General features: G+C 59.6%; 2 protein-coding genes across 2 annotated transcripts in view; one reads left to right on the top strand and one right to left on the bottom strand.

Annotated features, from left to right (window-relative positions):
* Window positions 1–12,630, bottom strand: part of Cdh23 (cadherin related 23) — a 335,818-nt gene that overhangs the window by 77,923 nt on the left and 245,265 nt on the right. The window contains exons 27-29 of the mRNA XM_077105309.1: window positions 11,709–11,857; window positions 902–962; window positions 55–203 (exon numbers count right to left, since the gene is read on the bottom strand). Coding sequence (XP_076961424.1) covers window positions 55–203; window positions 902–962; window positions 11,709–11,857 — 359 coding nt within the window. The remainder of the gene's footprint in view (window positions 1–54; window positions 204–901; window positions 963–11,708; window positions 11,858–12,630) is intronic.
* On the top strand, window positions 8,511–8,912 carry C15H10orf105 (chromosome 15 C10orf105 homolog). The gene has a single exon (XM_077105289.1). The coding sequence runs from the start codon at window positions 8,511–8,513 to the stop codon at window positions 8,910–8,912; it is 402 nt and encodes a 133-aa protein (XP_076961404.1).

Here is a 12,630-nt window from a genome sequence, read left to right as displayed (position 1 = left end):
GCTGCAGCCTTGGCCTGGCCCTGCGGTCGGCACCCAGCCCGCCCCTGGCCTCACCCTGACAGAGCTCCTCATGGGGCCCAGGTCCTGGTTGTAGGCCTCCACGACCAGCACGTGCGACGAGTTCCGCTCGCGGTCCAGGGGCCGGGGGCCTCGCATCAGGAGCCCGCTGCTGACGTCGATCTGGAAGTTGTTGCCGTGGTTACCTGCACGGGGCACACACCAGGTGCCCGGGCTCAGCCTGGGGCCAGCGTCGGAAGGTGGACTCCGCACAGAGGTCTTGGGGACGTGACGGTGGCCAGGGGACCTCTGCTTCCTGCGGCCCTGGTCTGGCAGAGTTGGCGGCCAGGGAAGACGTTCACCTGCCCTCTCTGCGGGGGAAGCCTGGGGTCCCCCTGGACCCTCACACCCACAGGTGCGGGTGCCGTGAGGCCTTCTAGAAATCGCAGAAGGATCTGGGCTCTCACAAAACCCAACTCCCTGTGGGTGCTGGGTCCGGGGCTCAGTGGACACCTCAGGGCTGGCTCTGTGCCCTCCCCTGACTTTCCACGGGGACCCTCCCTCCTCCACACAGCCCATGTCCTTTGTGTAGGGAAATGCACTCTTGGCTCCAGAGGGGGGCAGGTCAGCGACTGTCACACCGCCATGGTGACGGCTCAGGGATGGGCCTGATTCTAGCTGAACCAATGGCAGTGCATCCCTGGGGAGTTGGGGGGGGCGGGGGAAGGGGCGGGGGGAGGCCGCCCTGGACTCCAAGGCCCCACTGGCCAGGGTGATGGCTTTGGGAAGCACCCGGAGCATGAGAGACTCCGGGGACACGGCCGTCACCTGGGCACCCCCACTTGGTGCGAATCATGGGAGTTCCGGATTCCTCCCCGCGGCCCCGTCCTGGGGGCCCACTCACCGTCGAGGATGCGGTACCACACACGCCCAAACTCGCCCTCGTCGGCGTCCGCGGCTTTCAACTGAGGAAGAGCCAACAGTGGAGTCACTTCTAACCCGCCGCAGGGACAGGAGGCATCTGTGCAGCCCGGCCTCCCCTCCCCCACGCCACCCTGTCCCAGCTCAACCCCTGGCTTCCTGAGAGGCTGGGGGTGCAGGAGACCCTCTAATCCCCACCAGGACCCCTCCCTCAGGTTGGGGGATGAGTGACAGCTGGGGTAGGTCATCCACACGGCCATCATTCACTCCCCATCTGCCTCTCGAGGTGCCTGGATCCCAAGATGCATCTTGCCACACTTCTTTGTGGGTCACGCTGGGCCGCAGCCAGGCTGACCACCGTAAGGTCCTTACGTGGGAGTCCCACTCCCAGGTCCTGGCTCCATGATGGTCCACACGCAGACCCTCCTGCTGTCCCTGGGCACTATCTCTGCTGAACTCCCAGGCGGCCTGGCGCTCCCTGGTTACAAGGAGTCCGCCTTGAGGCTACCAGCAGAAGCGCAGCTGACCTCAGGACAGTCCTGAAGGTCCAGAGCCCAACACCAACCTGAGGCGGGTAGAGCACTCGGCCAGGTCACGCGGGGAGCAGTCTGAGGCTGCAGCCACCGGGTGGCCAGAGAGGGCTCCTCAGGGTTTGGGTGGAGGGGCCTGGTGAGGCCCCGATTCCTCAGCTTCCCATGGAGGTCCAGCCCTCCTCCTCCCCCACATCTCTCTCTAGCTCTGGCATCTGGGCGGTAACTGTCATTTTCTTTCTGACCCCCACTGCTGTGGCCAGAGGCCAGTGGTTCAGGAGTGGTCCCTGCTCAAAGCTGAGTCAGTCACACCCTTTGCTGAGATTTTTGACCTTGGGTCCAGAGAGCGAGGGAATCTGTTTTGTAGTAAGCTGTGGGGGTGTCAGTAGTGTGCCCCCATCATGGCCTCTCTGAGCTCCCCTCCGCCACTTTCTCCTTACCCACCCCACCCCAGGCAATTGGTCTCCTTGCTATTTCTTGAACACCAAGTGCATGCCAACCACAGGGCCTTTGCCCTTGCTTTTTCCTCTGCCTGACAATCTCTCCTTCCAGGTATTGGCATGCACACTCCTTCCTCTGCTTCAGGCCTTTTTAAAATGTCATCTTCTCATCAGACCCTACTGAACACTGTGCAGCCCTGCATCTGTGGATTTAACCAACTGAAGATTGAAAACATTTTTAAAACATTGTGTCTGGACTGCAGAGGTCTAGACTTTCCCCCATGGTCATCAATCCTAAAAGAATTCAGTATGGCAACGGTTTCTTTAGCATTTACACTGTATCACAAATAACCTAGGGATGATTTAAACCGTACAATAGCAATGGAATATTCACCACAAAAAGGAGCGAAATTCTGTCACTTATGGCACCCTGGATGAAGCAGGTGAAATAAATCAGATATAATGACAAATCTCACGTTCTCAGTTGTAGGTGGAAGCTAAAAAGTTGGTCTCAAAGATGTACAGAGCTGAACCATGTGGCCTCTCCTTGTGGGAGAGATGCGGGGGAGGCAGGGATGGAGAGAAGGTGGCGGACAGGTACCAGGTGCAGGTGGGTACAAGAGGCTCCTGATGTTCTGCAGTAAGATACCCGTGGCTGACAGCAACTGGGTATGTGAACAAAGCTGGCAGACAGGATCCTGAACAGTCCCACTGCGACAAAATGACTACCGTCTGGGGGGACAGCCACACCAGTTCCCTGATCTAGCCATTGCACACGGTATGTGCGTATTGAAGTTTCTGTATTCCATAAATATGCCCAATTATTATGTGTTAATTAAAACAAAAATATAATTAGAAATAAAAAGTGAGCTGGGCAACGGTGATGCACACCTGCAACCCCAGGGGCTCGGGAGGCTGAGGAAGGAGGATCATGAGTTCAAAGCCAGCCTCAGCAACTTAGTGAGGCCATAAGCCACTCAGTGAGACCCTGTCTCTAAATAAAATTCAAAATTGGGCTGGGGATGCGGCTCAGTGGTTGAGTGCCCCAGGGTTCAATCCCCTGGTACCAAACAACAAACAAAATAGGTGAAGTATATGGGAGGATGTAAGCTATGGGGTGTGTGTGTGTGTGTGTGTGTGTGTGTGTGTGTGCGTGTGCACATGTAGACTCAACACACCGTTTTATATCAGAAACTTGTGTACTCATGGATTTGGGTCTCTCTGAGGATCCTGGAAACAATCCGTGCAGATACCCAGGGACACTGTCTATGGAACTGCATCCCCCTGCCAGGCCCTCCCTACCCCCATCACTGTCTGCTACCCTACGTCTCTGTACATTGCCCACGTCCCCACTGAACGAAGCAGCATCGAGTGAATTGTAAACACTTAGCAGAGCTTTAGTGAGGACACTAAGGTGACAGTCAGGAAGCACAGGGCAAAGTCACACACACAGAGCACTGGGGGGTCAGGGCCCTGGCCCCTGATACTCCGGAAGCCCTGCGGCACCTCTTTCCCTGGCTGATTGCCCTGGGTTCTGTGGGTGTCCTGACATCACTCCAGCAGGGCTCCTGGGCCTGATACAGTTGGAATCGGGTTTCTGTGTCATTGCCACCAAAGCCCCGACGCAGATTCCCTATCTTTGCCCACTGGACAAACTTCCAGAGAAGAGAGGATGGAGCCTCTTGCAAAGACCAAGCCGACAGAGGCCGTGGGGTGGGACCGGCCAGAGGAGACAGTGGAAGGACGGGGAGGCCCTGGCTCAGCAGGAAGAGTTGGGGGGGACAACCAGGTGGGAACCATGGAGAGCCTGGGGAGGGACGGGACACGTCCCTGTCTGGGGTGAAGAAGGGACATGGCAGCCTCAGGGGAACGGGGTGGGGGACACAGAGTGATGGCATGAGGCTGGTATGAGCGTGACCAGCCTGGCAGCTGGAGTTGGCCTGGTTGGGCCGAGGGACATGCGGGGACTGAGGTAGGTGCATTCAAGGACTTTGAAAAGCAGGCTGACGGCAGAGAGGAGGGAAAGCACGTTGGAGCAGCAGGAAGTAGTGTTCTGGGTCAGGTGCACCGGGAAGAGATTCCTGGCTTTGTCATTTATTGGCTGAGTGACCATGGACAAGGACTTCAGCACCCTGAGCCTCAGCTTCCTCATCTGTAGATGGGCACAGTGGTGACCAGCCTCGCAGGACTGAAGGCTAGGTTGGAGGTGATCCTGCAGAGCGTTTTGTCCGGGGCCTGGCACAGGACAGGTGGTGAAGGCTGACAGGACGGCTTCCGCCACCCTCTTGGGAAGCCCCCTTATTGATGCTGGGGTTGGGGACGGCTGGGTTCCCCTGCTGTGGAGTTCTTTCCCTCCCTTCCCTGAGAAGGGACAGATGCGAAGGTGCTTTGTCCATTCAGATCTGGGAGGAGCAGGACAGGGGAGAGGCTGAGCTGCCCGGAGGGTGTTTTGCCTCCTCTGTCTCAGGAGCAGAGGCCCAGTGGCCAGCTGGTTTGGGCCAAGGAGGTCAAGGAGACTGAGGGTGGCCGAGTCTGAGAAGGAAGTCGCAGGAACCCCAGCGTGGGCTCTGGGTGCCTGGTGCCACCCGAGTCTGGGGAGATCACCAAACCTCCCACCCACCAAGTCGCTGGGTGGCCGTGGGCAGGTCACAGCTCTCTGGAACTCAGTGTGGTCATTGTAGGAAGAGAAAGATGATCTTGAAGGGTCTCTGCAGCTTTGACAGTCCACGGGGAGGCTCCCAGCCATTTGGGGGTGGCAGACAAGGCCTCTTTCTGTGGTCAAGGTTAAGTGCAGGAGGGAAGAATTAAAAACAAAAATTATAGCTCGTAAAGACGTGGGGGTCCAGGCTCAGGTCTTGGACGCGGCCATGACTCCTCCTGTGCTGGGTATCTGGGAGCTCAGAGCCCTGGGGGGCGGCTTCTCCCAGCAGTAGCTGGTTGCCAGGGTAGATCTCGCTTCCAGGAAAGCAGGAGGCTGGGAAGGGTGTGTGTGTGTGTGTGTGTGTGTGTGTGTGTGTGTGTGTGCGCGCGTGCGTGCGTGTGTGTGTGTGTGCGTGTGTTGGAGAGAACCCAGGGCCCACCGTGGCTCTGGACGTCCCCCAGCCTGCTGCCCTGTGATCTCTCTGACCTTTAGCCATGCCGGCTTCGCTCCTCAGTTCTGCAGCTGGACGCCTTCAAAGGAAGCGTGCTTTTCTGAGAAGCGGAGAGAGAGGCCCAGAAGGCAGGGGGCCCCAGGGCTGCCAGGGCCCATCATTCCTCTGCTCCCCTCCTGCCGCTTCTCTCCCCAGTAACCTGGGGGCTGGCAGGCGCTGAATAGCCACCCGCTGGCTGACGCGCCCACCAGGCTGTTGGAACTTCCAAGGGAGAAGGTGAGCGCTGAGTGGCCTGGGGACAGTTCCACCCGCCCCTGTTCCCCCAGCTCCTCCGCCCCCGAGAGGCCTCCAAGGAGACAGGCCAGAGTGAGGCGACAGCCCCTCTCCTCTTCCCACCCAGTTGCCATCCCTACCCTCCTGGCTGTCCCCTCCCCCAAGGCAGGGCCAACTCTCAGCAAAGCCAGGTCCAGCTGGAGAGCCGGGGAGTGAGCCCACTCCGCCAGGCCTGGCCGACGGAGGGTGCAGGGCACGGCAGAGCCCAGGGCCTGGTGGGGTCCCAGGGGCCTCCTGGTGCTCCCCGGGCCTCCCCTGGACTGCGGAGGACACCTGCTCACCGAGCTCAGCCTGCTGAGGGCTGGCTCTGAGGTCAGTGCTCGGGGACCGCAGAGCAGGTCTGGGGAGGGGATGGGGGTGAGACCCTTGCTGGGGGGCCCTGGGGAGGATCTGAGGTGTGCTCAGGCCTCGGCAAGCCCTCTGGTTCTGCAGAGAGCAGACAAGGACAGTGAGGTTTTGAGGCCAAGGCCACAGAGGAGCCCTCTCTGCTCTTACAGGTCCTATTCTGTGAGACTCTGAAGGAAGGAACAAGGTTCTAGAGTGAGCTTGCAAGGGACAGGCTTCCCCTGCGTCCAAGACCGTCCCTCGCTTGACTTGGAGGGCCTCTTTCCTACGACCCGCTGGCCCTCGATGGCTGGTCAGCAGAGGGTGTGGAGAGAGCCTGGTGGCTGGACGCCCCCCATGCTCTAGGGCACCACAGGAACGGCTCAGACGCTGACTACAACCCCAGTCTTGCTTTGATTGAAGCAGGCCTAAGGCCTGGAGCCTGGACCTCTGGGCTGGCCTGCCGGCTTCTCCCAATCTATCTGAAGGCCCTGGACGTCCGACACTAGCACTAGTAGAATCAAAGCTTCTTCCAGCTCAGACTCTCCTCTCCTTTCTCCAGCCCCACGCCTCCCAGGCCAGCCTAGAGGGAGACGAGCGGGTCCACCCCACCCCTCCTGCTGCTCAGACTCAAGGAAGGGCCAACCTGCCCACAGTGCCCAGCCAGAGAGCCCTCCGGCTTGATGCCTGAAGGGCGGAGGCCCTGGGCAGCTAGACGGGCATCAGAGTTTCCAGGCGGGAGCTGGGAGGGGTCGTTTTCTGTCTGGAAGTGCCAGAGGGGTGTGGAGGGGCCCGTGGGAAGTGGGGTGGGAGCTCTGGAAGCCCTCAGTCTTGTGGGCGCAGGGAGCCAGAAGTTAGGTCCCGAAGCTACCGGTGAGTACCTGGGGCAGGACAGGGGCTCCAGGGCTGGGGGACTGGGTGGCCAGGCTCCCCTCCCCGCTGCCTGCCGACAGGGATTCTCCACAGCTACGTGCAGAACCTGGGCATGACGAGTCTCTCCTGCTGGGTTTTGGCGCTGGAGAATTGTCTGTCTGTCTGTGTTCTCAACCTTTCCTTCTTTCTTGTTTGGGTTCTGAGGACTGAACCTAGGGGCACTCTACCACTGAGCTACATCCCCAGCCCTTTTTATTTCTTTGAGACAGGGTCTTGCTTAATTGTCAAGGTTGGCTGTGAACTTGGGATCCCCCTGCCTCAGCCTCCCGAGCAGCTGGGGTTGCAGGTGTGGGACACTGGGCCCAGCTGAAGCTTGACTCTTGAAACCTGGGTCAGACTAAGCTGCCGTGGGGAAGAGGAAGCTCTGCTCTGCCTAGCCCCAGGAAAGACTCCAGGGTTGAACAGAGACAATCAGTCATATTAGACCCTCTTTTGGATCTCCTGTCCTGTGTCTGCAGAATTCAGAGATCATAAATGCTGGCCTGTGAGCTGGACGGAGCCCGTTGAGATTAGAATTGGCCGGTGGAGTGTTTCAAATATTGGAAAATCCATTTCAAAATGTTTGGAATCCAGTTTATTTGGCCTTTGTTGTCTCCCTCTTGCTTGTTTTCCTCCATGTTGCTTTAAACACACTGAATGAGTTGCCAACATTGAAACATCAGGAATATTTGTCTTAAAAAACAAACAAACAAACAAACAAAAAAAAAAAAACAGTTTCTAGCTTCCCTTGGGAAACTGGAAGAGCCCAGTACCTGGGGCCAGATCCAGGGAGCAGGACCATAGGCCTGGGCTGGGGGGGCGGCCAGTGCTTCTAGGAAGCCTGCCCACCTGTCCTCCCTGTCCATGCCTTACCTGCCAGCAGGCTCCGGAATCACTGTTATCTGCCACCCAGCCACAGACAGCCAAAAGCTCAGTCTTTGTATTTCCACAGACACCTGCAGGGTGACGTCCTGGGATGACCTTAAACCCTAACAGGAGGCCTGGAAGTGCATGAGCTCTGGGCAGGTCAGCCCACCTGGCCGATTCCTTGTGGGCTTATTTCCCACCGGTTCCTAGAGCAGCTCAGGGAGTAGGTTGGGGCCCAAGGGGTGGAAAGGAGACGTGGCCAGGAGTCCGGGAACTTGCTTTTGGCCTTTTCTTAGCCACTGGCTCACAAAGTGACCCTGGGCTTGGCCTTCCCCTCTCCGGGCCTTGACTTCCCTACCTGTCATGGGAACAGGTTGGACTGCATCGGACAGCAGCCACGCGAACATTCATGGAGCCAGGCAGGTGTGGCTGGACCTGAGGGTGCGTGGTGGGCTGGGCTCCCTGTCTAAAGTGGACAGCTGCTGGTACCAGAAAGGCCCACGGCCCAGTGTGGCCAGTGGTGAATTTCTGGAGTTTTGAGAGAAGCCAGGCTTTCAGATATTTACGGAACCTCTGTTTCTCTTTTTCTAAAATCACAGCTAAAGGTGCTGTCAAGACCCGGTGAAGCCTGTGGACCCTCGTCTGCAGCTTTGCCATTGGATAGTCACCAGGGCCCCTGCCAGCTAACTCATAACCTATGACTTGCCCTGGTCACAGAACAAGTCACTGATGGACTTGGTCTTTGATTCCAGACTTTCAGGTCTAAGACTACGGCCACTCATGAGAATTGATTTCTAAATGCTAAAGGCATTACCCTCTGTCTCCTCCGTGACAGATGGGCAGGGGCGAGAGGGGAAGAGGCTCCAGCCCAGGTCCACTGCACCACTTCCAAACTGGTGTGACAGGCCCTGGGCCTTGCCATCTCCCTGGGCCTCACTGTCCTCACCTATCCCATGGCCATCATGCTATGGGATAACCATCATGGTTTAACCAGGCCCAGCCCCATCCATGTCCCCAGGTAAGTCTCTCCCTGCCCTGAGCCTCGGGTTCCGCTGACCTGTGCTGACCTTCGGTTCCTTTCTGTTGCAGGAGACATGAGCACAGAGGGCTCCAGTCTCTCCAGCCCTAGGGCTGCCAGCCCCCAGGACACCTTCACGGCTCCGGTCACCCCTGGGACTCTCACCGGGGTGACGGACCCCCTCCCTGTGCTCCTCGCCCTGGCCTGCATCTTCCTCCTGCTGGCTTCTTGTCTACTGTTCCTGATCCTCTGCAGGCCGGCTGCTCTGGACCCCCGCCACCGCAGGGCCCGCGAGTGCATGCCCCACCACCCCGAGAGCCCCAGCGAGCCCCGGCTCCGGCTTTGGAAGCGCCTGGGCTCCCTGCGCCGCTCTCTGCACAGCTTCCGGAGGGGGCGGCTCACCACCCCTCCACGGCCACTGCCAGGCCACGACAACACCCCGGGCAGCTGTGACTGCACAGAATCGACCAAAATGTGACAGGCGTTTCCAGATAGATGCCCCCACTATCCTCTACCCCCCGGCAGATCCTCCCGCCTGGGACTTCTGGGACTGCAAGAGCCAGTGTCCTTTCTCAGAGGTGGTCCCTGACACAGCACCCTCTTTTCTGTGGACCTCTTGCTGCTCTTGCTAAAAGATCCCAGGGTCAAGAGGTGAGCTTTCCTGGCCATCTGTGCCCTTGGCCTGAGGCTCTGGGGGTGCAACCCGGAACTCTCTAGGGTCTCTTTCTGGTAACCAGGCACCAACCACTCCTGGAAACAGCACCCCTGCCCCCCGAGAGGAAGTTTGCCCCTGATTCCAGGGCCAAACCCAGCTCAGCCTATACCCCGGCAGGGCCCTGTCCTACCACCTGCACCATCTCGGTGCCCAAGGCAAAGGGACCCAGGGACTCCTCGTCTTGGTTTCCTGCCCTGCCAGCATCTGCCTGCTGACCAGCGGGCAGCCTCTGCCTCCTGGTGATCAGAGGCCTGGGTGCTGGCTGGGGGCCCTGGACCCCTGTCTTAGCAGCCCACTCAGCTGCCCAGGCTGGAACTGACCAGGAAGAGGCCGGGATGGGTGAAGAGGTTCCTGCCAGAAGCCAGGAAGAGGCTTTTCAGAGTGCAAGGGGGCTGGCCACCGTCAGCAGCTCGAGGGATGCCACCTGGGCTCTGAAGACACAGAACGCAGGGAGCCGCCTTCCCTCTGGTATGCTACCAGACCTCCAGGACAGCGGCGGGTCCTCGGGCCTGGACCACACAAGTCCGCTGTCCATGCACCTGGCTACTGACTGACCTGCCAAAGGAATCCCGCCCAGGATGTCCTCCTTAGAATCCCATGTCCTTGGCCTCTCTTCCCAAGGCCAGTGCTGATCACTTTGGTTGGACATCAGATTTGGAGCCTGGGAAGGGGGGACCTAAAATGTCTAGCCCCTGTCCCAGAGTCAGCGGGCCAGGCCCCACCAACGGTTGCCTGGCTGCACCCTGCTGTGACCCACAGTGCGGCCGGCCAGGTCTCCTTGAGGACTGAGCTCTGACTGTGCCACTTCTCAGCTCTGATCCTTACTGGGGCCCTAATGCCCACTGGCTGTGTCCACGCCACTGTGAGCAGAGGACTCTGGGAGCTGGCTCCAGTTCATCTTTCACCCTCATCCTGACCCGAGACCACCTGGCCTCTCCAACCGGGGCGTATGCTTCCCCCCCGCCCAGGCCGTCTGTGCAAGGCCTTCTTAGTCCTCCAAGGGAACTGCCCTCCTGCCTGGAGCTCCGTGCCCACCGGTCAGGGAGCCCAGAGCAGCCTCCCCTGGGCAGCGGGTGGCAGTCTTGTCTGCACCTTCTCTTCTGCCAGCCTGGGAGCTCACAGAGCCGGTCCCTGCTTTGACTCCCAGCTCTGGCAGAGGCGTGGGGCCCATTACTGGAGCGAGGGTGGCCCCGCTGCCAGCATCCCCGTCCCCAGGGTACCAGGGGTCCTGGCGGAGCCTGCCCAGCAGACCGCCCTGCGTCCGGCCTGGGTGGAGACGTCACTGTCTTTCTCTCTGGCTTAGCGTGACCTCAAAGAGGGAGCCCAGCTTTGCAAAAACCCTTAACAGGGCCTGGGAGAAGGCACCCTAAGGCCCTGAACTTCTCCCTGCAAAGTGGGGCACATGGGGGAGCCCCATGTCACTCAAGAACTCTAGGGTGTCGGTCTGAGGACTGCTGTGTAGATAGAAACCAATTCTCGGGGCTGGGAAGTAAGGCAGGCCTCCCCCCGAAGGGTCTTGTTCTTCTCTCCCTTCCTGCTTGGTCACCTCTTCCTGGTTCACTTCCCCAGGGCCTCTCCGAGACACCCCAGGCTGACTCGGTCGGTAGCGGGTCCAGCACCCGCCATGGTCCCCTGGTCAGCAGGCTCTGCTCTTGTGTTCCCTTCCTGGGGGTGGGGGAGGTTGCCTGGAGGCCTGAGGGGGTATCCTGGGGTGGGAGGAGGCTCTCAAAGCTCTGGCTGTGCCCTAAGTGGGCGGGCTGCAGGTCCTGGGAGGCCTATCAGGTCCCACAGGGGGGAGCTCACAGCTTCAGGTGCAGGGCTCTGCAAGTCTGTGCCAGCTGAGGCCACAGCAGGGAAATCCTTCCCTTCCTCCTTCTAGAACCCGCCACCAGGCCTTGTAAGTCCCTGGGGGGCTTCCTATCTCCCCGTCTCCTTTCCTGTCTCCTCCTGTCTCCTGCTCCTCATGCGGGGACCTGGGCACACTCCCAGCCCCCCTTCCTCCCATCCCAGACACAGGAACCTGCCTAGCGGGCAGGCCCAGCTCTGCTGTGTTTGGCTGCCCCACTGAGTGCAGTTGGAAGGCCCCGAGTGGTGAAGGGAGCCATTCTTCCCGCCCTCTCCCGGCAACCAGGCCTCAGGGCTACGGAGGCGGGTCCTCCTGTTCCTTCGGAGCCTCTTAGCCGCCATCCGACTCTGGGCCAAAAGAGCCCTTTCTTCTTCAGTTGTCTGTGTCCCAAGAGGGGAGCTGGGCCAAGGGGTTGTGAAAGCCCCTCTGTTCCGGCCTCCGGGCCCGGGCTCTCTCTCTCCTCAGCTCCCTGGGAAAGTGTGACCTCTGTGTCCCCTCTCTACTCTGAAAGGCCCTTTGGGGTGGGGTGGGGTGCAGAGGAGCCAAGGCCTTCCTCTGTTTGCTGGGGAGCCAGGGCCCTGTCCCGGGTCCTCCTCAGGACCTCTCCTGTTTCCATCCCCCCATGCCACAATGCCACTGAGAAGTGCCCTCAGAGCCGAGGGTGGCCCTGCCTGCTCCCAGCCCGCCTGACCAGGGGGTCCCAGGCCACCTGCCTGCACGATGCTGTGGCCCTCAGGGATGTCCTCGGGGACGCTGGCCTCGTAGCTGCTCTGCAGAAAGATGGGCCGGTTGTCGTTCACGTCCAGGACGGTGACAAACACGGTGGCCGTGCCAGTGCGCCGCTTGCCGACGGGGCCGTTGTCTGTGGGGGTTTTAGGAGGACAGTCAGTGGCTTCCTGAGGGGCAGGCTTCCCGGGCCCATGCACGCTCCTGGGCTCCAGCCAGACACGCGCCCTGTTCTGCCCACTGCCCAGGTTTGCCATGGTGACCCTTTCCCTTCCCATGCCCTGGGCACTGTTCTCACTCAGGCCTCACCCATTTCACTGAGGCACCCAGCAGGTGAAAGGGCCCAATGCCTGGGGACCTGCGAATGCTAGTTTTTTTTTTTTTGGAAAAAGGGTCTTTGAAGATGTAATTAAGTTAAGAATCTTGAGAAGAGATCATCTCGGACCTTCAGGTGGGACCTAGACCCAACAATGAGCGTCTTTATGAGAGAGACATGCTGGGGGGGGGGTGCACGGTGCACGCCTGTCTGTAGTGCCAGCACTCGAGGGTCTGAGGCAGGAGGATTGCAAGTTTAAGGCCAGCCTGGGCAACTTAGTCCTACCCTGCCTCAAAAAAGAAAAGAAAAGAGAGAGAAGGCAGAAGGAGATTTGAGACAGGGAGAAGGTCATGTGGAGATGAAGCCACCAGCCAAGGGCACCCACAGCCATGGGAAACCGGGCGTCGGGGAAGGGATCTCCCCTAGAGCCTGCGGAGGGACTGCGGCCCTGCTGACCCCTCCTTGTGAGCTTCCAGACCCAGGAGAGATACATTCTGATGTTTTAAGCCACCCAATCTGTGATGCAAATGGAGGACACAGACACAGGCTGTGAGATGGCAAAGCCAGCAGCTGGGGGTGAGGCACAGGGAGGG

The sequence above is a fragment of the Callospermophilus lateralis genome, chromosome 15 (assembly GCF_048772815.1).
Source record: "Callospermophilus lateralis isolate mCalLat2 chromosome 15, mCalLat2.hap1, whole genome shotgun sequence".
Classification (NCBI taxonomy): Eukaryota; Metazoa; Chordata; class Mammalia; order Rodentia; family Sciuridae; genus Callospermophilus; species Callospermophilus lateralis.
This window is presented reverse-complemented; position numbering and strand designations above follow the sequence as displayed.